Raw genomic sequence first — 26157 nt, 5'->3', positions numbered from 1 at the left:
CGAAACGAAGCGCTGCGTGAGCCGGCGCTTCGTTTACGGCGGCTGATGTGAATAGCGCCAACGCGCACCTTCTCATGATGTCCCAATTATCGAGCCTGTTTGGCGAACTGCGCTCCGTTTGCGACGTGCCGAAGCAACAGGTTGTCCGCGCCACCCAGTATATCACGAAAAATAAACAGGTTACCGCTGCACTCAAATTTCCCATTATGGGGTATTACAACCGTAGGCGAATTTTTGTTGATTTCAGCTTTGAGAAGGCCGATTATCACGCACTTTATGAAAATTCTACTTTAGGAATTTGTTAATAAAGGACTTAACGCATATAGCCACTTCTAAATGCTTCTTGAAAAAGTGCTAGCTTTGATCGTTGTCAAAGTGAGCTAAGCACTTCCGTTCTCCCTATTGGTAGCACATTATCCCAGTTAGCACATTTATTTACGGGCTGGTAGTTGTTTATGTTAAGCAACACTTCTGGCCACTGCACTTTGGTGGTTGTGCGTAGCTTCGTGGAAGCAGGTCCCCGCAGGGGCGTCTGCGTCAGCAGGCGTTTGGTGTGTTGCGTCACCACGTACCCGAGCATACGAGGGTTGGACCCTGCCGCGTGTAGCCGTGCGCGGCTTAGCCGTGTCTGGGGAAAAGGGGATCCTGGGGGTTGAGCCGAAGCTGGGTGTTTGGACCTTTAAGGCCCCCCGGCGGAGGCAACACACCTCTTCGGCCTCGGCTTCACATAGACGGCACCTCCAGACTGACCCACCTCGCCGTGTAGTTTTTGATGTTTTCCTCGGCAAACGTTTCTCTGAAACACAATTTCTAAAAGCAAATTAACTTTATTGAATGAAAAAGAATATTGAGATCTTGCAGAGTCTAGCAAACACGGTCGTATCTGCAGCAGATTGGATACTTCTCCTTTTTTCGATGTAAACAGTCTCCTTCAGGTCTTGGATTTGGGCAGCTGTAGGAAAAAACAATGTAGACAATTAGACAAGCGTAAACTGATGAAACCTCATTTTTATTGACAAATGCTAAATAGCTGGATTATTTTGCAGATTTTCCTGACATTGAAGCGCAAACAAATGCACGAATACCGAAACAAGCCAGGCGCCTAATAAAGCTCGTTCTTCCGACTCATTAAATAGCTGCAGTAGTTCTTTTTATAAAGATAACCAAGGAATACGCGGACCCTACATAACAATATACATTTTCGACTAAATTCGCCTAAGTGGCACCTATTGATGACGTCAGGATGTCTATTGGCTACATGACGGCAGTTGACTCGAGCCATGTAGTTCTACAGAGAAGCTTATATGATGTTTCCCTCAAAACAATGTAACTTGTTCTTAAGCTGGTTGGTTCATTGTTGGTGCAACCATTGTTGCACAAATAAGACAGACACAACGAATAAAAGAGCGGTCACCAAGGGCGCTACGTCTAGAATACCGCATGGATGCCTTCCAGAGAGGCTTTTCTAAAATGTGAAGAGAAACAGACCTTAAGAAAATTTGTCAGCCCATAAGGAACACTGTGCGTAGTGGTGCCTCACGTCAGTAGAAAACGAGAAGAAAGGAGGTTAACTGAGGGGCCCCATTTTTTGTCAGTGTTTTTACTCTTCTTATGTTATGATGACGTCTGCTAGGGATATAACAACGTCATGAAGGTTTCAGGTAGGCATTGTGTTGACATGTATTTTTCTTTCTCTGATGACGCGGAAACTTGTTGGCCTAAGCTCATACGATTTAAATGAAAACAGTCAGCGCGAGTGCCACATGAAAATTGACAGCCTATTGGCGAAAGGCGCAAGTGGCGTTGTTTACTTGATGCCGTTGTCATGCGAGAAGGTCGAAACTGGTGAAACCGCAGCATGCATTAAAAGCCGCAAATGGTAGCCCAAATATTCAATAACGAATAACGGCAATGCGCACCTTCCTGCACTTTGCAAGGTGTAGGAATGTGGACCACGGTTTTGTGAGACTCAGATGCCGCGAAGAAGCAAGAAAAACTACTGCATATGAACTTTCGGATAAGTTTCATGTCAGAAAGATGCATGCACTGCTTGTACGATACTTGTGTGTGTCTGTTTAGAAGCGAGGGAGCAATTGCTTTATTACTTCCAGCAGTAATGAACTTCGTCGATTTTGCATCTAATTGTATATTTTCGTTTTAGCTTTTATCTTTGCGTAAACAAATGGGAATAGCGATCTAGCTAGTTGGTATTTTTCCATGGTGTAAATTTCCGCAGCGTGAACCACTGAAATGCGAAAAGGCATGAAATGGCGAAGGAAGAATGATTAAGTGAGGTGCGAGTGTAAAGCCGTGGTCTTGCATACTTGAAATTTCGTTATTTGCGCTAATGGCTTCGCCTAAGACTTCTGTATATATCGAATGTGTCCAATAAATAGGTTTTTTTCGGGCACACTTCACCTGTAAATCTCCGTGCATATTGGTTGGCATTCGCAAAAAACGTCTCCCACCATATCCCGACATAATTATTGCGTTCACTGCCCTTGCAGTTTCCCGAATTGAGGGCTCACAAAGGAGTTTGCATTTAAAATCAAAATTATCTTAGGTAAATTCTGTATCACGGGTAAAAAATAGGAACTATGACCCAAACCCAAAGCTACGACAACAGAATTTGCAGCAGCTTAAATTTACGCTAAAACAAAGCAGCAAAATAAATGATAGAACTTCTCGGATTTTTCCCCTTGTCCTATATAACATCTTCCAGTGTGAAATATATTGTAAAAATTATGGGAAACAGTGAAGTGTTTGATTTCATGTAGGAGGGTCCTTCCAAACTGCCTAAACGATAGTAAATCTAGTGCAAATGTCACCCAAAATTTCTACGCAACAAGCTAATTTACGGTTGCGAGAAGAATTATATGGGAATTTCAGGCACATCCTTATCGCCACTGTTGGCGTTGCCGTGATTTTCCTTATCAATTCCAAGGGCGCTAACGTCCTCCCCACTTACTGTATGCCGTATGTGCGAGGGAAACGTGCGAGGGCGAGGCGACGACGGCGGCTCAATCTCGCATGCGCGAGGGAGGAATGTGGAGGGGAAGTGCGGTGTCTTAAATCACACGAAAGACACCGACGCGCGAGGAGGGAGGTGCTTTCCACTGCGGGGGCTGCGGCGTATGGCGTGGCCACAAGGCGCTTTCTTGAAAGTGATGACCGATGAGGACACAGTCTAGGCATCTATGCGCACCGGCGGCAGTTAGCTTGAAGTGCTCTGTGTTCTCATCGTTATGACGACACTCGGTGGCAGCGCGGGAGAGAGGAGGATGGAACGGCCATAATTCGCTCATCTATTTTTCCGGACGAGAATCGACCAGTTCACCGCAGACCAGATCCTTCGATCGAGCGCCACCGATTACCTGTGAACTAGCGTGCACCGCAACAAGGAATAAGCCACTGTAGATCTTTCGCCGGGAGTGGTGAAGTGCGCGGGACGCAACGGTCTTATCTTGCTCTTTGATTTCTTTAGGTTGGTGACCGTCTGTCCGCCCTGTCTTTTTACTTTTGCTGCTGCCATCATTGGGCGAAATATTGTGCTATAGCCTAATGGTGCATTTTTCGCGATGTGTGGTTGTTACTGTTGCCGTAAGGTACTACCCGACGTTGACTCTGTTGTGACTTGCTGTCAATGTGAGTACTACATTCATTAGGATGAATGCTCTGGAGTAAGCGAAAACAAGCTGAAGCGTAAACGGGAGCATTAGAGCAAAAACTGCGAATGTGAGGCCTGAAAGACTGGCGTAGGTAAAAGTGCACCACCAGCCTGCAGGCGCCAAGGACAGACTCAGAGATTTTTATGACGTTAGCATAAACGGACCATAAGCTCAGTTCACTCGTTGTGATACCAAAGAAATTGAGAGAAATCGAGAAATATTTCATATGCTATGCGACCAATTTGACAAAATACAGAATCATCAAGATATACAAGAGAAGGATATCAAGGAAGTGAAATTTAAGATGGAGAGGACTGAGAACAGTGGCGGTTCCAGGACAACTTTCACTTGAGTCGGACCTTGAAGCACGTGAGCGATGCAGTAGAAGGCGGACCAATGAAACACATGCGATTGCTGAAACCGAGGGGAGCATCTACTCAAGAAGGTCCGTGACCTACGTGGAAATGCAACCTATCCCAGCAGAGGATGCAGTTGCGAATCACAGAAGTTGCCGTTCACAGATTACGTGCTAAGTGACCATGTCCATGACCTTCAAGTGACCATGTTTTCCTTCATGTCCCAGGTGACTAGAGACGCTTCCATTGCCAAACGAAAGGTTGTGAGAGAAAATAGGAACAGGGTTTTTATTAGTCGAAACCTAACGTGGCCAACCAGACAGTTCCAGACAGAAGAATGGGCGAAGGAGGCAGACTATCACTTTGTTTGGCAGGCAAATGTTAAGGTACATGTGTGCAAATCGGGCAGTGAACCAGCGACGGTAGTGAAAGACGCGAATGAAGACCACGCTACTAGTACCTGAGTCTTCCTTTCATATCTTACTGCTCTCATTACGATCAACCAGCTTGGTCATATCGATAAACATAAAAAGTTTTCTTCTTTTTTCGCAATTAAAGGCGCTTACACACGAATGTACATTCTGGTTGTAACAAACTTGGTGAACTAAAAACCTTTTGCGACGACCTAAATGATCTCTCTGACTTTCTTATATTATGAGAAACTGGATACACAAATTATGTAAAAATTCTTCGACTACTGCAAAAGAAAACATTTCGCCGAAACTACTCGGCATGGCAACGGTGTATCTCTACTGCTGAAACATTCCATAACCTGTGGCATATTAGAAGACTACAATAATACCACCTAATGGTTAGACCGCGTGCGTTCAGGCCAATTGCATTATACTCGTCGTCTGCTATCGTCCGCCAAACTGTATCGTGCGGGAATTTCTCGCCTTTGTAGATCATCTGTTAGCGCATGCATGCGAAAAGAAGCAAGAAAGTAATCTTTGGTAGCGATTATAATATCGACACGAGTGCATTCGTAGTGCTAGACAGCATGAACTATTCAATGTAATCTTATTGAACGGTTGTATAGATGATACAGAAGGGAGAACTAGAATTACTATTTATTCTTAAACTATGTTAGATGTATTTATTACTTAGTATGACCCTTCATATGTAAAACGCGGTTTTGTTAAGCTACCAAATCGGTGATCATCATCCAATATGCATTTTTATCTGGCGTTTACTAAAAGAATAACAAAAATAAAATTAAGGGATCTCAAAACATCAGCGAACGTACAAGGACAGTCTTTCAAACAGAGCTACAACGATTAAGTTGGCAGGAAGTACTGGAGGAAAATATTGCCTAAGCCGCTTGCAATAATTTCATTGAAAAATTCTTATTTGTGCGTAAGAAACACTTTACCCTCAATCAAAATAAAACCATCTTGACTAAAATCATGGATAACAGTAGAGATTTTAATGAAAATCAATTAACGAGGAAAGTCGATTTCAGTGCGAGGTTCATTAAATCTCATCAAATTGTGAACATTCTAGAGTTTAAATATTATTGTAACAGCCTGAGCAAGAAAATAAGGAACACCAGAGATTATTGTTATCTTCAATCTTTCTTTAGCTTGGGAAGCGAGCACAGAACTGTGTATGAGCATTATTCACACAATGGAGTGAACGCAACGTACAGAACCTATTGAAAAAAATTGGGCTAGAAGATTGTTTAATGTCCGAAACAGACATGGTAAATCCGTTTAACGAACACTTTATAAAACGAGAAATACAAACGTATACGAGGCCCAAAGCCGCTCTCCGCCTAGCTCGAAGATCAAACATATTTTTTTTTCTTTCAACAGATCTCCCGAGTTCTGCTCTGTATTCATGGCAATGTAAACTCGAAAAGGTGTGCTCCTGAAGACCTGCAGCTGAGGCCCAACACATATGTCATACATGATATCGTCCCCATTCTAGGGCATATCTACGATACCTCTATTGCTGAAGCCAGCTTTCCATGAAAAATGAAGATTGCCAAAGTCACGCCAATATACAAGAACACAGATGGGATTAATATTCCCAAATAGCGCCCTATATCAGTTTTACCAGACATTTCTAAGGGACCTAAAAACAATATGAACGCCATTACCGTCTCTCTGTGAAAAAATGCCGCACTATCACGAAAGTTCAGCATCGCTTTCAAGATAACTGAAAAAGAAATCAACCGAGTAAACCCTTCTATACCAGGAAGACCATACTGTAATATTTTGAGAGGAGATACGGAGAATAGGTGTATTCATATACTTTACTCAGGCCTTATATCATATTAACCATAAATTATTATTAACAATACTTGAGACATATGGTATCTGGGGCATCCCGCTACAGTCCTTTATGTCTACTTAAAGAAACGACGCCAATGTGTGCACATAAATAACATTTATTCAACAATCTAGAAACGATGTTGCTCTGTTGTACCACAAGCGGAAATTCATCATATATGCAGACGATACTAGAGCATTTACTTCACGGGCAAGTTCATACTGGCTTAATGAATAGTGCAGATGAGTTTCTCCAGAAAACATTCACAAGGTACACAAAAAGTTTAGTAACACTAGAGTCAAATAACAGCAATGCCGGATTTCTTATGTGGAAGGCGAAAAGGTTCTACAAGGTAGATTTTAAACATGAAAACGAAAGGATATAAATAGTGAATGAAACTAGAGCACTAGGCAAGTACTACTCCAGTACGCTACAGTGCGATCCACGCAGTCTCTGCAGTGCGTCAGCTGAGCCTCTTCACAAGAATGCTAAACAGGAACAGATATCGTCTGCTAATAACATTTGAAGAATATCAATTTTCTCCTCACCATTACCATCTCACATCCAATACACAAAACGTATGTGGGGTACAATAGACAAATGTAACCTCAGAAAAAGAAATCAAAAACAGAAAAAAGATAATACGTATCATAGCTAACGTATCACAAACGACTGACAGCGAGCACCTTTTCAACATTACAACACCCGCACAATTTGCTCCCTGCACAACCGCTCTCGCCTTCGTAATGGCACTAGAACCTAAAATTTGGAAACAGCGTATTGATGGAAATTGCTTGTCTGCCAAAAAAGTACAGCTACCTGTACTACCCCTCATGGAGAATTTTGGACTATGCCCCTTTCAAGAAGCAACTACGGCTTGCAAATGAACAAAAATTTCCAGGAATAACTTTGTAAAGAATGAAAGAGAAGGTATGTGCAACTTTGCTAGAAAAACAGTGGTCGTGCATACGTGGCTCGGAATGTCGTTCGAAATTCTTTTTGCCGGATTTTCTCCGACATGGCACCCTTAACGCTGTCGCGTTAAAAGCAAAAGTAGATCGCGTTGAAGTGAAAAAGAAGCAGCGCGAAGGTTCATACGCTCGCAGCTGCACCTGCGCTTCCTCACTCCAGCCTCCAGCAGCGAGTTTCCGACGTCATGGAGTAAGATGTTTTCATGTTTGCTTGTGCACGCGTGACACCATGCATGGTAATTTAGTTAGTAAGTGTTCGTTAGCAACTTCATACAGCCACTCAAACTGCCATCATTGCTTCGTACAGCTGTCTAGTAATTTTTGGTCGCAATCGATGGTTCACTTTTGCGGTGAAAGTGCGACATTTTTATTCATTAACAGCGCGTTACCTCGTATACGATATGTTTCAGGAAACTCGCTTGTGCTTCTGATGAATCAGGGCCACTTGTTCCGATAGCCGAGTGTTTGATAAATTTCATGTGGTGAGGTATGCATATATGAGAAAAAAAATTAAATGGGTGTAAATATATCAGCAGCATTGCCATTTCAGAGGAAAACTTTTCATTAGCAAAGAAACCTAGGCAAATATATGAGTTTTGATAACAAAGTAGTGGTCGAAAAAAGGCCCTTACAAAAGTCAACAGGAGCACATACAAGACCAGCCTTGGATCATATCTGCACACTTGAGAACATGCCTGTAAATGGTGTTGCCAAGCTGGGAAGATTGATCGTTTCTCTACTACACAGTACCAACATTTTCATTCCTATAGCTTTTCTTGTTGATATGTGCAGAATTGCGCCAAATTCAGACCCATTGCATATAATTCTTGCTTATTTTTATACACTTTAAGTTCTCTGCATGTATGAATAGACTGTATTTTTCTATACGGTGCACTTCTTGACAAAATACATCTGATACGGGTTGTCTTGACCACTGTTTTTGTTATAATTGATGAAGTGTTGGCTTCCGTATGTCTCGCTCAAGCTGCTCTCCATAAAAACAAGCAGTTGCCTAACGTCCTTTTCGAATTCGTCTTTGGTGGTGGTAAAATCGAAAATCTGGCTAATCTCAGACTTTAGCGGAAGAGCGTTTAGTGTGAAAAATATTAAGAAAGAAACCCATCTCATGAGGGCTGTCGTCCTTCATGAGTTAGCGCTGACTCAATCTAGCAACACATCGCATTGCCACCATGTAAACGAGTTATGTAGGAAGCGTGTACTGCAGCAAGCCTCCTCTTTCGCGTTTCCCCAAGAACACTCGGTGCCACCTTGGGCCGCTGCACCAAAGCGTGAGCCTGCCCTACTGTCTTTAAGGCGCGCCAGTGCGTGCGGACACCGACAAGCCCGTTGCGCGACAGCCAAGCTAATCTCTCGTGCTAATTTCTGGACATGCGGCGCCATCTAGTGGCGCTGCTGAGGAGTTACCACGATGCCTTTCCGATTAGCAGGGGTGCGCATCCGGGGCCTGCGAACGCTTAGACTTGTTCTCTCACTTTCCACACCCTCAGTCATGCATATTCAGTGATATAAGTTGACCAGAGGTTCACTGAAGAGTGGCACCTATTGAGCGCAATGATGGCGGAGCTTGCAAAAGCTTTAACCTGGAAGGCGTTCATTGAATAAAGGACACACATTCAGTGCATTTGTGGAGGAGCCTGAAAGCGCACGGGGGTTGCTGTCCTTAAGGAACCATGGTGATGTGTTTGATTGCGCTAAGCACAAGATGAAATTAATGGATACTTTTGGAATTATGGAGTAGTAGATTCCGAGTGGCACATGCTTGATTACCTAATGAGGAGCAAGAAACGATCACCGATGAGCGAACATACTGGCGCCTTGCCAGTGCCCAAGACGTTGATTGGAGACCAGAAAAGACTGAATGGCGCATTCCCAGTAGTCCAAGTAGGCGTCAGAGTTTCTTCGAACATGTGGTGCTCACCCAGATTCACGTCTCAGTGACCTTCATCGGCACGAAAGTTGTTTGTTGGTGAACATCACGTACATACGCATTGCTACATACGCATACTCAGTGACTAAAGCTGGTCCGTTCATTGGTAGCGAACACTCTTACTTCAGCACAGCAGCCTGATGCGATGCCTATTCTATCACTGATTATAAAGGGACCCAGGTAGGCTGGAAAACGATCGGATACAAACATATACACATACACAGACACAAAATAAATAGATAGTTTAGATAGATAGATAGATAGATAGATAGATGGATAGATAGATAGATAGATAGATAGATAGATAGATAGATAGATAGATAGATAGATAGATAGATAGATAGATAGATAGATAGATAGATAGATAGATAGATAGATAGATAGATAGATAGATAGATAGATAGATAGATAGATAGATAGATCCCAAGAAGTTCGTGAAGAACCCCAAGAATTCCAGCCCATTCAGAATGCTTACTCTGAAAGCGTCAGTCCTCCGTCTTTGCAGAGCAAACCCACACAAGGGTCCTGCAATCCCAACGTATTTCCCTCATCGATCCTTGTGTAATTAAACCAGCACTCCGCTGTAAAGGAAGAAATATTAATACACATTTTCGACTAAATCTTCGCATTCTATTTATTGTCCCTCTTAAAAAGAAGGCTCAGAAGTATTACACAGACTCGCCTGTTATTTCTTGAAAAAAATGAAGGAATTTTTTCGATAAAATGATTGTTTGCTCACGATCTTTCGTTTCTACTGGACCGGTGAATTCTTCACAATAAATTCTCGCTCCAAGGTAATGTGATGGTAATGAAGTTTGTCTTGAAATACTGATCAGACCCTTGCTAGTAATTGGAAGGCGGAACGAAAACAAGGCCTAGAGCATCAGGTAAGACACGAACAGCTCCAGTATGTCTACGTATTTTGTTTTATCATGACTTCTGCTTCGTTTTTCCATTTCAAATTAAGAATCTGCAAAGTCTGTCCTGGTCAGCTTAAGCACTCATGGATGTGAAATATCGGAATTTAGGGGATTATGATAGAATATAGTCATGTCCTGGTAGTGCTGGTGTCAATGCTGCCGCGGTACATGAATAAAAGGATCGTTATCTCAAGATACAGGAATACCCATTAAACCAATAGCGATTGGCTGATAAACGCTGTTGGTTCTTGCGAAATGAGAATTACCCAATGAAAGCGGAAAAAAGCCTCTTGTGCACTGTAGCCCGGCCGCCAACAGCTAGCATACGCCCACAGACACACAGGAAAATTAACTATTTTGATCGAGAATTGATCGGAAGAATAATATATATTATAAAACCTTCCCGTTGAAGCAAAGGGTTTTCGCGAGAGTGCAGGAAATGTGCTGTTTTTTGCGTTTGAAAAACTCGGATGACACCTAAGCTTCGTCTTTCATGGTGGAACGCGATAGCATTCAAAGATCTGTGACTGCTTCTCGCACTTCCTGGCAACTGGCGCGTATGTAACCATAATGTTTACCAGGAAAGGCTGGCCGCGAACGCTATGCACAAAGCGGTCTTCGTGGTAGAAACGTGGCCTCTTGCGTTGGCAGCGATGCGGTGGAGGTGAGCGCCATGTCGAGGTACTGTAAGCAGCCGGGAGCCTCCGATATATGGCCTCCGATATATTCCGATATGTGGCCTCCGATATATTCATGCGCCGGCGCGCGCAAATGACGGACGCCGTTGCCGGTATATAATTGAATGAAACGCTGGAAAAGGGGTTTGTTAGAGTTTTCTCGTAACAAAACCACGTTTTCTTGCTAAAGCTACCATGTGTGACGCTACCATGTCTGTAGTTTGTCTGTAAATAGTACTTTCCAATTTTCCTACGTATTTTAGCTTGACAAATTGAATTTGTTCAGTGACTTTCTTAGGACACATGGAGGGCCTGGGTATGGGTGAATCGAAAACCGTTCTGTCGAATTGACGTCCGAAGCCGGACACCGACGCCGTATTTCCTGCGACACGGGGACTTAATGCTACCGCGTTGATATTTCGAAAGGGGGAGACGCGCGTTATGAAGACGGCGCGAACAGGTAGCGGTGAGTCTAAAGATACGTATATACCGGGACTAAGACAATATTTGGCGCGTTTCTCACATTTCGTGGCATTTTTGTTTCTTGTTGGAACGCGCTCTCCTTTGCGTTTTGAATAATTAGATAACGTGCGCTGGCTACGATTAGGCTACAGCTGTTCTTTTTCCCCGCTAATCTATTAAATGATGCACTCACCGTTTTCGGACTGCCATCATTCATCGACTACCATAGCACAAACTGCATTGAATCTCAGGTTGCTGCAATATTCTTCTATTTTTACATATCGCCGCAGGGCAATAGAGAAGGCCGTATAAAGAAAGGCGTGAATTCCACTTTTCTACAAAGGGCTGAAATAGACGCGTCGGATGCCGCAGCCCATTTTACTTTAAGCAGAATATGGTGGCATGCCCAATGAAATAAGTGTCTGAAGCTGGCTATTGCGCACTGTTACATGAAACTTCGCACTGCGCTATACCACCTGGACGTAGTCGGTTGCATGTATGGTCCACTTTGGGAAATATCTGCTCCAGCTGTTGGATCACTGACAGTGATGGTTGTTTCTTTTCGCTGGAAGCACTGGGTGTCTTTGAAGGGGCACAGGGTGATTCCGGTTTTCCACGCGATCTTCCATTTCAAGCAGGTTGCCGTGCCTAATGACGCCTTGCTTGCCAGTATCTGTAAGTCGCTGTCGTAGTCATTGATTCAATGATGAACGGCACATGTTCGTTCGGACGGTCGCCTGGTGTTTCAGCTTTTAGCTCCTTGTTATGAAATGAATGAAGCCTACGAATTTTTGTTTCTTTGTCTTTAACCCATTCACCAAGCAAGGCAGCAGTTCTCTCGAGCGACGCTGTATCTACCATGAGGCTATCCGGTTTGAAATCCACACCATCTACATATAACGCGTAATACCTCAAGTAGAGAAAAGCTCTATGCATGGCTTCACCTACGACTGCAGCTGGCGCAGTTATAGACGTGGGCGAGTAATTGGAAGTGCATGAAAAAGCATCGAACAAGAGGAAACGCATAAATTAGGAGAGCCATAAAGCATCAGTGCTGGTTTTACTGGGCCATCACTTTTGGAAATATCGTTATCCCGTGGCTAGCTTATAATGTGTTGCAGTCTGCGGGCGACAACCTTCTTGGTGCAACACTAAGCACTTAGATACAGCACAAATTGAGGAACGTGGTGGCCTGCACATTCCTACGTTCTCGGTGCTAGTGACGTCAACACCCGCCGAAGTAAAGAGATCCATGAAACCGAGCCCTAATGAATACCACACCGGCTCAAAAAATTAATTATTATCATACTTGTGAATGGGCGCTGTCTAGCGGAACAAATGAGAGTTTAAACCCGGTGGCATTGCCGTAAACATCGTTAGACAGCTAGCCTTACGGTTCGATATCAGAAAATCGCATTTTGCATCAGTTAGACCAACAACAAAAAGTGAATATTTTGGCGGGTTTAGAATAATTTATATATTCCAAGTGTTCATAAATCAACAAAACGCCACTTACCCGTTATCGTCTCAAATTGCAGCATGGCAGCAAGGAGAATTACAACAATAAATGCCTGAAGCTTTGCCATGTTTGTCAAAGATATTACTTCTTGTTTGGGTGAAATAAAGCAATTGTATCATTAGTAACTATTTTATCAAAATTGCATCTAATGTATTTCTTTATCATGCCCAGAACAGCTTCTCTCTGACGACGATTTCGACGATCCGCAGCGCTATCTAAAAACTTGCTCATGCTAATAGATGTGCTCCATCGTCTTTGTCCTCTTGTGGTGAATCTCACACAGGCACCGTACTCATTTTTCGAGTGAAAACTGATCGTCTCCCGGAAACTGCTTGCTGATTGTACGGTCTCACTCAAGGGTAGAGTGACTGTTCGGCTCCAGCAAGTAGGCGCTGTTGTCGTCCGATAGTACTGTTATGATCCAATTTTTTTGAAACCAAGGCGATGCTTTTTCAGTCTAGCGCCCGAGAAACAGGACAAGGTGTGTCTCAGCCTGCCTACTTGTTGTTTTGGTCCCGCTTGCTGCCTCCAAGTATATTGTGCGAGCAACCTGCTTGCTTGAAAGTCTTATTATCAAACAACCTTTGCGAGCTGTCGTCCAATATCACAAGAGAAATTTCTTTTTAGTCTAAGCTATTCATCATTATTGCAATTAGTGTACTGTCACTGTCGCTGTAAATAACTTTTTTTGTAGCCTTAAAGCTTGTGGTTCAGTTTCTTCTGGGCATCAGGATAAAGATTACTTTGCGGTGCAGCAGAACACACTTTTTTTGCGGTTTAAAGATGGATTAATGTTCAGGAATTACAACCGAAACCAATGTTTCTCAGACTAATAGACGTAAAAGTGTACTGTTGTTAATTTTTTATGCCCAGCGCTATGGTCCAGCCTTGAAATATCTAAATTTGTGCTCTATGAAAACTCTAAATAAAGGCACTTTTCAATTCAGTTGGCCTTTGTGAGCGTTGGCAAGGGATATATCTACAAGGGCATCTAACTGAAATCGATATTATATCCCTAAAAGGCGTGGTACACCAATGGGTGATAGATTATTGGGTCAAAACCAAGTGGGCAATGAGCCATCATTCTTGTCTCCCTGTTTTGACTTGGACGTCGGCGCTGTGAGAGCTTTTCCCAGAGGCTTTAAGAGGTTCTTATTTGTTCTTCAATGCGAAAGCATTGTATGCTCCATTATGCGAAAATCCAACGTTGTTTTCTGGCATGCGACCAAAAGATTAAAAATTGGAGGACGCTTAAGCTTCGCCTTCAAGAGTGGAACGCGACAGCGTTCCCGTCGACCCGCCAAGGGGTATTGGGCTACGGCGCAGCGACAACGCGCCCCGCATCGGACGCGGTGAGTGTCAAGCAACGCAGCGTTCGGCGCGACAACGAAATGCGCGCCTCAGGAAGCGACGCACGCCTGAGCCTTCTAAGGTAACACCGCGTTCACTAGAGGCGCTTTTGTACCGCTTTGAAGCATCGAACTCGTGGCTCAGTGGTAACGTCTCCGTCTCACACTCCGGAGACCCTGGTTCGATTCCCACCCAGCCCATCTTGGAAGTTGCTTTTTATTTATGAAGTGCCTGCCGTGATTTATCGCTCACGGCCAACGCCGCGGACGCCGACGCCGACACCGACGCCGACGCCGACGACACCGGCTTTTCTGCGACACGAGCTCCTTAACGCTATCGCGTTAAAATATGCGAAAACAAAAAACAACGCAGTGCTCTTCCACTCTGGGAAGAAAGATAACCTGCCTACTGTGTAGCAGGTCGCAGGTCGGCACGGCAAAGCGTTATCTCCGGGATCGGCTCACGTATGGGTTTTTTTTTTGCTTACCACGCCAACGACACCAAAAATTTCCTTGGAAGGTAAAGGTAGACAGCTTCGCTGTGAAAAGATGGAGGACGCTTAAGCTTTAAGAGCGGAATACGATTGCATTCAAACATCCCTGACTGCTTCTCACGTTTCCCTGCAACTGGAGCGTATGTAACCGTAATGTTCACCGGGAAACACTAGCCGCGAACGCTATGCGCGAAGGCAGGCTTTCTGGTAGAAACGCGGTTTCTCGCCTTTGCCGCAATGCGTTGGAGACGAGCGCCATGTAGTGGTACTGCGAGGAGCCGGGAGGCCGTTTCGTGGCGCTCGATATGCTCACGTGCCGGCGCGCTCAAATGGCGGTCACGATGGCTGGTCTATGAGTGGTAGAAACGCTTGAAAATGCGGTTTTTTGGTTTTGCACGCAATCAATTGTTTTCTTAGTGCAGTCCGACCCCCCCCCCCCGAATTACAAGCTGGCCATATAATATCTGTAGGTTGTGTGTTATTCCCACTTTATGATTTTTCTGCGCCTGTTAGCTTCAGAAATCCGATTACCTCAGTGCATTCCGTTCGCCACATGCAGGGCTGGGGTATGGCTCGTTTGAAATCCGAATGGGGGTCGCTAACGCCAGATTTTGTGGGACACGGGGCTCTTAATGATCTCGTGTTGATATGCTCGGATTGAGGCTTCGGTAAGTAATGTCAATTCATCCAATTGAAAATATAGTTTGGTGCACTTTCGTCTGGGCGTTGATCTCCCGCGGCGTGCGGGTGCCGTTTATTGAAAGCAATCTGCGAGTTTGCAGAGTACGCCTAGTTGTGGTAGCTTCGTATAGGCTGAGCTTTCGAAGTGCGGTTCGCGTTGGATGCGACACGAAGGTCAAATATATATCTTCTGATGCCACGATTCCTCACTCAAGCATTTGGACAAAGATATTCCGCCCTCATCGAGCGAGATGTGTTCATGCTAACCTTTGCGCGCGTGACTTTGTGCTTGTTAATTTAGATAAACCATGTTGGTGGGCTAGCTGGCTTGAATTCTTGATAGAATGAGTCAAGTGGCACGTAAAAAGAAACAGACACACCGAGACAGCTGTGCCTGTGTGTGTCCGTTTCTTTCTCTTCTCTTGTTCAGCCGCGTTTATACATTCTATTCCTGATAGTTCAGTTAGTAAGCGAACGTTTGCGAGTTTATAAGGCCGGGAAAGCCACTATCGTTACTTCATAAAGCTATCTACTAATTTCTTATCGCAATCGGTGTTTTGCCTTTCCGGCGAAACATTACGTTTTCTTACTATTTGAAAGCTTTTATAATTTTCGGTGCTTTCTTTACCATCCAATTGTTATTGTGATAAGAATTACATGGACACTCCGGGCAGGGGTGTAGCCAGTAGGGTGAGGGGGCTTTTGGGGCTTTTGGGGCTTTTGGGGCTTCAGTTCCCCGCGCCCGCAATTCTTTCGTGCTGTCCATGCACCGCCGACTAAAGCAACCCCCGGCGTCGGCAATCATTCTGGATTTTGTCTAGAATGGTATTTTTCATGCTCGAAAAGGCATTTCACCGTGAAGATTGCGAGCTCGTGTTGTACATCGTGGCAACACCCACGCACGGGGATTTACATAACGGAAGCAGCCCCATGCGTGCACAAAGTTTTAATGGCCTTTTGATGACAAACGGGCTCGCCGCGGCATCTCGCGGAGGCCGCACGGATATCAGTTCCGAAACTTTGGGGGTATAAATCTCATAAAATTTTCATGTCGACGGTGAATTGACATTTCCAAAGTTGTGCTTTAGATTTTAAATTGCGGAAGTTGTTTAATGCTGTTATAAACATTTGACGCCAAAGATGCATTGATTTTTCTAAAGTCTTGCATCGGAACATACAACTAGACAAGCCATATGAACAAACTATGAAACATGTTGACAACAATAATAATAATAGAAACTTTATTGCAATGGAAAATATTTGAACGAGGGGTGGTCCAAGGCCCCACTGGCCAAGCACCCACTGGGAACGTCCAAGGCCCCACTGGCCTCTGCCGCCTGCCTGACCTGGCCTATTAAGGACTTTTGTCCTGCCAGGTTGGAGCGCGCGATCTTTGCCTCCCACTGCTCCATTGTGTTGCTGGTATTTCGGCTGAGGGTGCTTAGTGCACCCCGAGTTTATACGTATTAGGCTAGGCATGCGACCAAACCAAGGACAGTTTGCCCTCTAAGGAGTTGGATACATGGCGTTTAGCAATATGAAATGGGGGAACACCCCGGTCTGTATTCTACGCCAATCGGCGGCCTCTTCCCCGCTAAGTTGCGGGTGAGGCGGCGGATATTTTCTGCCGACTCCGCGCTCATGAGCACGGAGGTCTTTGGCATTTAAATTTGTGGAATTTTGTGAGGGATAGTGCGGGTGGTTGGGGTTCGAAGAGGACGCCGTCGCTCGGTTAGTGAACCCTCGAGGTAACGCGTTAGCCTTTTTGTTCCCCTGTAAGCCCGCGTGGCCCGGGCACCAGAGTAGGCGATGATGGTGGTTGAAGGATTTGGAGATTATCGCGAGGCTAGCCGCAGTGACGTGCCCCTTGAGAAACGTGCGACATGTCTCCTGGGAGTCCGTGACCACGACCGCGTCCCTTTGCGAACGCTCCGCGTGAGCGAGTGCGATAACCACTACTAATATTTCAGCCGAGGGAGGGGGGGGGATCCAGCCGTGGCCGACGCGGTAATTTGCTGTTGGCTGATGGCGTTCGCGACTGCCAGGGTGCACCTCCTTTGGTAGCGCTGCCCGGTCGCTTGTGCATATACAGCTGCGTCCGTGTCGTACGTGTTGTACCTATGGTTATTAGAGTACGCTGATTGAATGTGTTGTGCGTGTGCTTTGCGCCTTTCTTTGTTGTACTCGGGAGTCATATTCTTTGGAATTGGGGCTACTGTAATTTTGGATGTCGTCAAAGGATGGAGAGGTATGGCCTGCTCTTTGAGATAAATGGCGTATGCTGGGATATTGAGTCTAGCCAATATTGCCCTACCAGTTTTTGTGAAGCTCAGGCGCTCCCTCTGTCGCATCAGGGTGGCCTGCCTCAGTTCGTCGAAAGTATTGTGCACTCCCAAAGCTAACATGCGCTCCGTTGAAGTACACTTAGGCAGGCCCAGAGCAGCTTTGAAAATGGTTCGGATTATTGTGTTAGCCTGCTTTTCCTCCTCCCTGTTCAGGATTTGCTGCGCTAAGCCATACGTGATTCGACTAACCAATAAGGCCTGTACGAGCCTTAGGGTATCGTCTTCTCTCATTCCCTCTTTTCGATACGTCACGCGACGTATCATTTGGGCTAAGTTGTGGGCGCTGGATTTAGAGGTCTTGAGTGTCTGCAGTGCTCTCCCGTTGCTCTGAAGCCACAAACCCAGGACTCGCATCGTGGGAACCTCTCGAGCTGATTGGCGCTCAACCACGATGTTAATCGATCCTCTGGATTTGTAGCCTTTCGCATGTATCCGGATCACCTCAGATTTTTCGGGTGCGCACTTCAGGCCACTCCATGTAGAAAATTTGTCCACCGCTAATACTGCGCTTTGGATCGTATATTCCTTATCCCCTATGAACCTCTGCTCGTCCACAGCGTGATGTCGTCCGCGTAGACCGTGTAACCTAGGTCGGGTATCCGATCAAGATAGCGCGCGAGGCGACACATCGCCATGTTGAAGAAAAGAGGAGATAGTATAGCTCCTTGAGGTGTTTCTTTGTCAGGCATTTTAAATAAATCCGAAGTGATTTGGCCAATACTGATGCTCGCCTCGCGGTTGGAAAGGAACGCTCTTAAGTAATTCTATGTGCGCTCACCACAACTCGCGAGTTAGAGTTCCTCTAACATTGCGGTGTGAGAGACGTTGTCGATGGCTCCTGTGAGGTCTAGTGCTAGGACTAGTCTCTCGTCGCCATACGGTATATTAGTTAGAATTTCCTCTCTAAGTAGGAGGAACGCGTCCTGGCAAGATAAACCCGTGCGAAATCCTATGATGGAGTCTGGGAACCAGCTACGCTCTTCCAGGTATCGCTGCAATCTGCTATGGATAACCCTTTCATAGAGCTTACCCAGGCATTACGTGAGCGACACCGGCCGTAGTGTATCAATCGAGGGATTCTTTTTTGGTTTGGGGATCATGATTATTTTAGACAGTTTCCACTGCTGGGGCAAGTCTCCCTTGGCCCAGCACTCGCTATTGAAAATCTTTGTTATTTTCGCTAGGGCTACCGAATCCATGTTTCGAATCATTGCATTTGTGATCGATTCTGGACCCGATACCGAGTTCTTAACTGCGGATTGTGCCGTCTCATAAACTTCCGCGTACGTTATTTCTTCGTCTAATTTAGGGTTCGCTTCCCCCGCGTATTGTCTCTTCGCGTATGACGATCCCGTGGCAGGTGTACTTTGTACTTTTTCTGAACAGCATGGACTAGATCTTAGTCTGTGCCCTCGAAGTTGTCTGCTATAGTTTGGAGCTTCTGGTTACTCTCAGTACGCGTGCTCATCGGGTCTAGCATGCTTCGTAGTATTCGCTACGTATTGGTCGTTCCCAGAGTTCGTGATAGGGTTCCACAGAACGTCGCCCACTCATTTTTAGCGAGCTCGTTGGCGTGGCCTTGGGCATGCTCTGCCAAGACAGCGATGCGTTGTCTGAGGTTTTTGTTGAGACGTTGTCTTTTCCACATGTTGGCCAGTTCCCGGCTCTCTTCCCATAGGCTGACCAGGTGGGAGTCTATCCGCTGTACGCTCAATGGCTTTAGTGGTGTCCCCGTGTGCTCGTTGAAGGAATTCGGTCCATCCTCGCATGTTGGTCGGGGCTGTATTCGACTCCTCCAGTGCTCTCTGGAGTTCTCTATAACGAAGCCAGTCCGTTAATTTAGTCATTCCTATTGTTCTCCGTATGTTGGGCGTGGAGAACACTAAACCGATAATGTCGTGATCGCTTCCCAGGTTTTCGCCAAAGGAGACCCATTGCGCGTCTCTGGTATTAATTGTAATTGTAAAGGCACGGTCGGGCGCCGTGTCTCTGCTGACGCTGTTACCCGTGCGCGTCGGTTTGCCGATCTGAATGATTGCCCGTAAGGCCAAGACCGTTGCAGTGCGCTCGACTAGGCACCCTTTGGACGACGTTTTCGCGCATACCCATAGTATGTGTGGTGCATTAAAGTCACCCACTGTCACCGCCTTATCCCTGGTGCCCGCTAAATATTTTGTTGCTGAGAGAATGTGGGGTAGGTTGTCCCCTTTGCTTTTGGGATTACTGTACAGATTTGTGATTATTGTGTGGGCCTTACTTCGTTTCTTTGGCATCACACTGATAACTATGGAATAAGTCTCTCCGTCAGTTTGCGGAAGTGTTATTAATTGAGCGTTTATCGACTTGCTCATCAGCGTGGCGACCTCCGAAATTTAAGGATCGCTCAGGGTGTAGTATCCCTGCAGTTTGGCCGGCTTGGCCCCGACCTCCTGCAGACATATCACGCCCATAGCGATTACGCAGTTTTTGATAAACTGGTGGAACACTGCTGCTTTCCTGGAGAAGGAGCGGCAGTTTCATTTCCATATCTCTAATTGTCCTGAATTTTGTATTCGTTGTGATTTCTTAGCGTGATTAGCCACGTTGCCCACTCTTATTTTAAGCCCGTGACGTTACCGTATTCGAGCCGTCAGATTCTGTTACGCAGTGGCTTATTTTAGTTTTTGCTGAACCCGCTCCTATCGTAATTGCGCGTTTTTTGGTGGAAACAGCCTTCGAGACTGCCTTAAGCTGTTCCGCCACTAATACCTTGTGTTTCTCGAAGTCGTTCGTGCATAGTTTTTGAAATTCCATTAATCTTTGGGTAACTAAAGTCATCGTTTCATGCATGGATATTTTCAAGTTTTCCGCGATCATTGTCTGGATCTGCGCTGCCGTTATCTGTTCGTTATTTGAAATTGGGGTTGTTGGAGACTGCGCGGAGACGGAGTTTATATCTGCTGCCACTTTCGTTTTGGCTATTTCTTCAGACTGACGCTGCGTTTCGAGCTGTTGTATTGTGCTATTGAAGCGCGCCTCTATTTTTTTCTCAAGTGATTGTCATTTGTGTTCTTCTCCTGAGAGCTGTTCTCTTAGTCGCGCATTTTCCTTTTCCAATTTCTGAATACGTTTATCATTTTCATCATTATTCCAGTTTGGGGCAGTGGGAGAAACAATCCTCGTCCAGCTCACCTGCTGTTTTTTAGGCAGTGGCGAATTCGACCGCAGCGAAGCCCTGGAGCTGGAGTGGTCCCTCGAGGTGGTATTGCTCTTCGCTCTGCTTCCGTGTGTAGATCTGGATCTCGATCGGTGCCGGTAGAAGTCCTCCACTTCCGTCGACTCGAACCAGCGCCCCGGTGCCTTTTTGGTGTTCTGTCCCGACCACTCCCGCGAACGAGAGTGGCGGGAATCACTTTGTTCGGGCACCGACGCCTCTCGTGCCCCGCCGCCCTGCACACGGCGCACGTCACTTCACATTCGTGTCCTTGTGGGGGTGGATTCTCGAGTCCGCCCCCACGGCATATATTCTTGGGGTTCGGACAAACGTCCGAGTGGTGTCCTTCTTGCATGCACTCCAGGCACATTTGGATTCTTGGCCTGTACTCCGTACACCGCATCTCTACTCCCATTTAGTACACGCATTTGGGGCGCGCCTCCCGAGAAGGTGAGGAGAGCAGTGTTTGAGCTTCCTAGCATTCGGGCCCTTTCGATGGTGACTCCTTGGGTCCTGAATCGCAGGTGTTGCTGGAGATCTGCTGATTCCGCGTGTGCGAGGAATCTGTGCACCACCCCTTTGTAGCTATCGTCTGGATCCGCTACGTACACTTTGAAGGGGTGTCGATTGCCTCGCAGCTCTATGCACGTGATTCGACGAATGGCGTCCGCCACTTCCAGTGAAAGTGTGGAGACGATGCTGATATTCGTTCCCTCTCGGATTCGCACCATGAAATTCTCTCGGGTGATGTTTTGCTGGTTCGGTCCACTTCCTGTGATTATTGTCCCGATAGCCCGAATAATCGCTTGCGGTGTTTCTGTTCTCAGATATTCATCCCATGGGGCTTCAGTATTATCTTGATGTCATTATTCGGTAATGGTGGCAGAGGCTTCCCCTCCGTTGGGCGCATGTTGCGACGACCGATTTGCGCGTCTCCTTTCGCCTCGCGTGCTGATGGCTGTCCGTTTATGTTATTCTTTTTGTTGGAAGCCTTTTCCCTGTCGCTGTGCTTGACAGCCTCTCACTGTCACCGTGATAGAACTAACTGCCAGCCGTCAGTCGCCTGGTTGAGGGCGGCGATCTCTTGGCTTGTGCTAGTCCCCGCTTCGGAAATTATTCTTGTGTCCCCGTTTTCGTCCGCGTTCTTAAGCGGATGCCGGTGGGGGGGGGGGGGGGGGTATTCTGAGGTCCATGTCTTCTGATGAAGCCATCTCCTACGCACGGCAGAAGCGATCCGGTTATTAAGGGGTGAGGCGGTCGCTCACGCGCTAAGTCAATCGAGGCCTAACGGGGATTCCGCCGCTTCGAATTTTCAAAGTCGCGTGGAATGACGAAAAATTCACTCACCAACTTGAATTTGGTCTTGAGACAGAGCGTTTGTCGAGTGGAACCCGATGGGATGGTCGAGGCTGGTGCAGCTGACGAGGTTTAAGCTAGAACGTCGATAGTCGGCGTAGCCCATATGAAGAGCGTGTTCTGCCGGAACTTCACCGTTGCCCTCATGTTTCGTACAAAGCCCAAGGGCGACAACATCGTTACCGAGTGCCGCATGCTGTATGTCCGGGTGAAAGCGTACGGGGGGGATGCGCTGGACTGGATGAGCCAACGATGGTGACTAAGTCCTGTGTGCGCAAAGGAGTAAAGCGGAGAGCAAGCTAGCCGTCTTCCGGTAGATTTATTGGATACATATATGTATATTTAAATACCTACTTGCGAGGTTTTGTGTATACGTGTACTGAACTTTGTTTACAGTGACAGTCTTTTTGCCCTTTATCAAGCTCTATCTTCGCATTTGTTGATCCCATTGTATCTTCGCATTTCTAATATACGAGGGCAAGTCAAATGAAAGTGAGCCTACCTACCCAGCGCCATAAGGGTCCGGTTCCTTATCTACTAGTCATGTGCGTAGAAGAGAGGGATGTCTCATTTACAAAAGTTACACGCAGATGAGAGGGTAAAGGTTAGCTAATGCTCTCATAGACTGCGTTGAACATGGTTGCCTGACATAGTAGGAACCGCAAAGGATGAACAGCGTCGTGCAGTGAAGTTTTTGACTGCTGAAGCCATTTCCTAAAAAGAAATTAGTCGCCGTATGCCTGCCGTATACGTTGAACAACGCATTTCATCGGCCACACTGAATCGCTGGAGCAAACGGTTCAAACAAGGACAAGAAAGTTGCAAAGGCGATCCAAGACGGGGCTAAAGCCATCGTGAAATCACCCTTAACAAAATAGCAAAGGTTGATGAGCTGATGAGACAAGAACGCAGGATAAGCATCGATGAACTGGCAGAGCGTGTCAACATCAGTCACGGTTTGGTTCACGCCGTAATTCATCAACACCTCTGTTATCGGCTATTGTGTGCGCAATGGATGCCCAAGGTTTTGCGCCACCGTCAGAAGACGGAGAAGTTCGGTGCTGTCTTGGCTCATCTGATCCGGTATCACAATGAGGGTGACGACTTGTTGTCTGCAATTGTGAATGGGGCCGAACTATGGTGCCACTACTACGAGCCTGAAACATGAAGGCAAAGCTTACAGTGGAAACATTGGAATGTACCACGTGCAAAGAAACCAAAGGCCGTCATTTCCGTCGGAAAGGTGTCCTTGACTTATTTTTTTTTATCGTCAGGGACCATTACGGATAGAATTTGCTAAGTCTTGAGAGAATATCAATTGTTTCCGATACAGTGAAACGTCGGAGCGGCTGCGTGATGCAATCAAGAAGAAACGACGAGGAAAATTGACGAATGGCGTCATCTTGTTCCGCCACAATGCCCGGTCCCACGTCGCTGATGTGTTTCATGAAAAACTGATAAAATTCAAGTGGGAAACGCTGCAACATTTGCCATACAGCCCAGACCTGTCGCCTTGCGACATCCACATTTTGACGCAACCGAAAAAACAGCTCAAGGGAAGGACATTCGTATCGGACTACGACGTTAGTTAGTCAGACTTTTGGAAGCAGCAACCCAAGGAATTTTATGATACCGGAATCACGGGACTCCCTTGTCAATGGGACGAATGTCTAAATGCTCATGGAGACTACGTTTAAATAAACTACCCCGTTTGTCATATATTCGCATTGACTTACTTTCATTAGACTCGCCCTCGTATATTTTGCAGAGCTCCTGTTTTTTCTACGTGCTCGCTGTTGCGGCTATAATTTTGGTGCAGTTACTCACGATACTTGACCGGTGACATATTGTCCTGCGTAATACGTTGAAACAAATTCCAGCCTCATTGATATTTTTCACTGGCCGTTGCACACGTAGATGAATGTAAACACGGTTCTTGAATGACATTTTCATTAGCAAATTTGCCCTCAACGTGTACATTTCATGGCCTTTACATTTTCCATATCAGTAGCATGCACGGCTTTGCTGGTTTCGAACTGATGTAGTTCTAATGTTCGTGTGATATTTTGTTTACTTATTAAATAGGCAAAAAATAAACATGGAAACATTGATGTCAGTTAGTTTGAGCACAGTTTTTGGCACATACGAGTACATTCTTTTATGAAAATTATTTAATAGGAGTCTGAAGCTCGGGCCCAATTCCGACGGGGCCTATTCAACTATATGGAAAACACAGAAACACTTTTCTCTGATAATCTCTGGATCGCTTTTAACGAAATTTGTTGTATTTGAGAGAGAAAGATAAATTCTAGTGCCTGTTGAAAGCGGAATTTCGATTACCGGCTTGAAATTTGTTTGTTTGTTAGAAATCGCAGAGTAAACGCGCCGTCTTCTGTCGTCTGAAAGGACGTGGGGAGGAGGGAGAAAGGGAGGGGGGGGCGGCGTCGTGCTGCGGCTTAAACTACGCATTTCGCGAGCGGGCGCAAGGGGAACTGACGATCGCGGCTCAATTTCGTGCGCCATATATACATCAAAGCAGGGAGGTCGCGCGGGGAGAAATGGGGGCTGCTTCGAATCCGCGAACAAGCGCGTACTTTTCACTGCCGCGCGCTGTTGCTGGTGCCGTATTTTGAAAGAAATCCGCAGACGGCTCATACCTTTGTGCGCGCTGTGTTCCCGCCCTTCTTGCGTTGAATTGATAGACCCCGAGACGGTCACCTCGCCCGCTGTTGCTGCTGCTGCTGTATTTGCTCACACCGCAGTCTTCAAACCGAGTGGCATTCATGTTTGCTCGTGTGGGTGAACGCTATGTTTGTTAACTGAGTTAGTAAGCAAGTGTTTCCAAATGCGACTGATAAAATACTACCCTAATTTCTTATATCTGCCTACTGATTTCCTATCGCAATCTATGCTTCACCTTTCAGGTGATACTGCGCGTTTTTTTTAATATCAGCGAGTATTTGTGTCGTACATAAGATGAGCGAGTATTTGTCTCGCACTTAAAGAACACTAGAAAGAACACTCGACATCGCGGATTGCTTGGTTCACCTCAGGAGTCACTGACTTCATAAGAACAAACAAGTCAACACCTACATAAAAATTATTTCTCCGATGGCGAACTGCGTATATAGCATGGCTGTATTACAATTTCATTCAAGGCGAACTATAGAGGCAAAATGTCAAGCCAGTTTATGCAGCCAAGTTGAAAAAAATGCAACGCTATTTGAAATATTGCTGTCGTTCGCGAAATTGCATATTAAGGAATTAAAGGCGCACTCTCGCAAGGAGTTAAAAAGCGAGGTTACCCTAGATATTGAAGTAAAATTTAGGAGGGTGTTCGAAATACGTGAGAAGCTCAAGTTACTGGCGAATACAAAATTGCCTGCTCAAAACGTACAACGCAATGGGGCGTCTGAGAGTCAAGACCTGTCCTTGCTCTCAGGGCCCCGCTCAGGTACCAATGTGAAGTGTGTGTTAGGCTTTAGGTCTCTCTATGGATGAAATTTATACTTTATACCCATAGAAATGAAATGCATTCCAACGTTACTAAATAAAGTTGAAATCACTCATAGACAGCACTCGCCCCCAAATTAAAAATGTTTTTTTTTGCGTGTGTATCAAGTTGTAGAGCAGCGACCAAGCAGGACATGTGCCCATGTATCAGTCAAGCAAAAGTCCCATGAATTTGAGTCGCTGCGTGAACAATTTATACGCTATAGATAAAAGAGAGCATGCCATATATGACCTTGCCAAGTATGATCTGGACAAAGAACCAGGTAGCATAATTTATCGTGCTCTTATTTCTATGGTTCCTGCGAAGGCGATATTATAAGGCTTCTGTGCTCACCAATTCTTGTGCAGAGATGGGATGCTCTCTTGATGTGTCCTTGCTGAACTGTGAGAACCTGATGGGACTACCCTCCTTTTATTGCTTGGTGGAGTGC

At 45.8% G+C, this 26157-nt stretch overlaps 2 protein-coding genes across 20 annotated transcripts in view; one reads left to right on the top strand and one right to left on the bottom strand.

Moving 5' to 3' along the window:
- LOC142590374 (uncharacterized) overlaps nucleotides 1-26157 on the top strand; it is a 170640-nt gene that overhangs the window by 110569 nt on the left and 33914 nt on the right. For 2 of the 18 annotated variants that reach the window (XM_075702459.1, XM_075702451.1), the window contains exon 9: nucleotides 5839-5885. The exons of 15 other annotated variants lie outside the window; for them this stretch is intronic. In XM_075702459.1, coding sequence (XP_075558574.1) covers nucleotides 5839-5885 — 47 coding nt within the window. Of the gene's footprint in view, nucleotides 1-1046; nucleotides 1134-5838; nucleotides 5886-26157 lie in introns of those variants that run through there. One more of the 18 variants, XM_075702460.1, reaches the window with a different exon arrangement.
- LOC142590376 (uncharacterized) lies at nucleotides 740-26157 on the bottom strand. Of its 2 annotated transcripts, XM_075702467.1 has the most exons (4): nucleotides 26061-26157; nucleotides 22205-22479; nucleotides 9693-9798; nucleotides 740-952 (listed from the first exon to the last, which is right to left on the bottom strand). In XM_075702467.1, exons 2-4 carry the CDS (start codon nucleotides 22317-22319, stop codon nucleotides 865-867), a joined length of 309 nt encoding a protein of 102 aa, XP_075558582.1. In that variant the 5' UTR covers nucleotides 22320-22479; nucleotides 26061-26157; the 3' UTR covers nucleotides 740-864. The 2 variants fall into 2 exon arrangements, with proteins under 2 accessions (XP_075558582.1, XP_075558583.1); XM_075702468.1 differs by lacking the exons at nucleotides 22205-22479; nucleotides 26061-26157 and adding an exon at nucleotides 12793-12911 and having other exon boundaries at nucleotides 820-952.

Source organism: Dermacentor variabilis, chromosome 8, assembly GCF_050947875.1.
Source record: "Dermacentor variabilis isolate Ectoservices chromosome 8, ASM5094787v1, whole genome shotgun sequence".
NCBI classification, from domain to species: Eukaryota; Metazoa; Arthropoda; class Arachnida; order Ixodida; family Ixodidae; genus Dermacentor; species Dermacentor variabilis.
This window is presented reverse-complemented; position numbering and strand designations above follow the sequence as displayed.

Bases quoted from the DNA above. Each gene is read 5' to 3' on its own strand.
- LOC142590376 (XM_075702467.1), bottom strand. From the start codon at position 22,319: ATGGGCTACGCCGACTATCGACGTTCTAGCTTAAACCTCGTCAGCTGC. The intron at 9,799-22,204 runs GTGAGTGAATTT...CTTCCTTTACAG, and splicing joins TCAAGACCAAATTCAAGTTG to CGGAGTGCTGGTTTAATTAC. The intron at 953-9,692 runs GTAAGCATTCTG...TTTTTCCTACAG, and splicing joins GGAGGACTGACGCTTTCAGA to CTGCCCAAATCCAAGACCTG.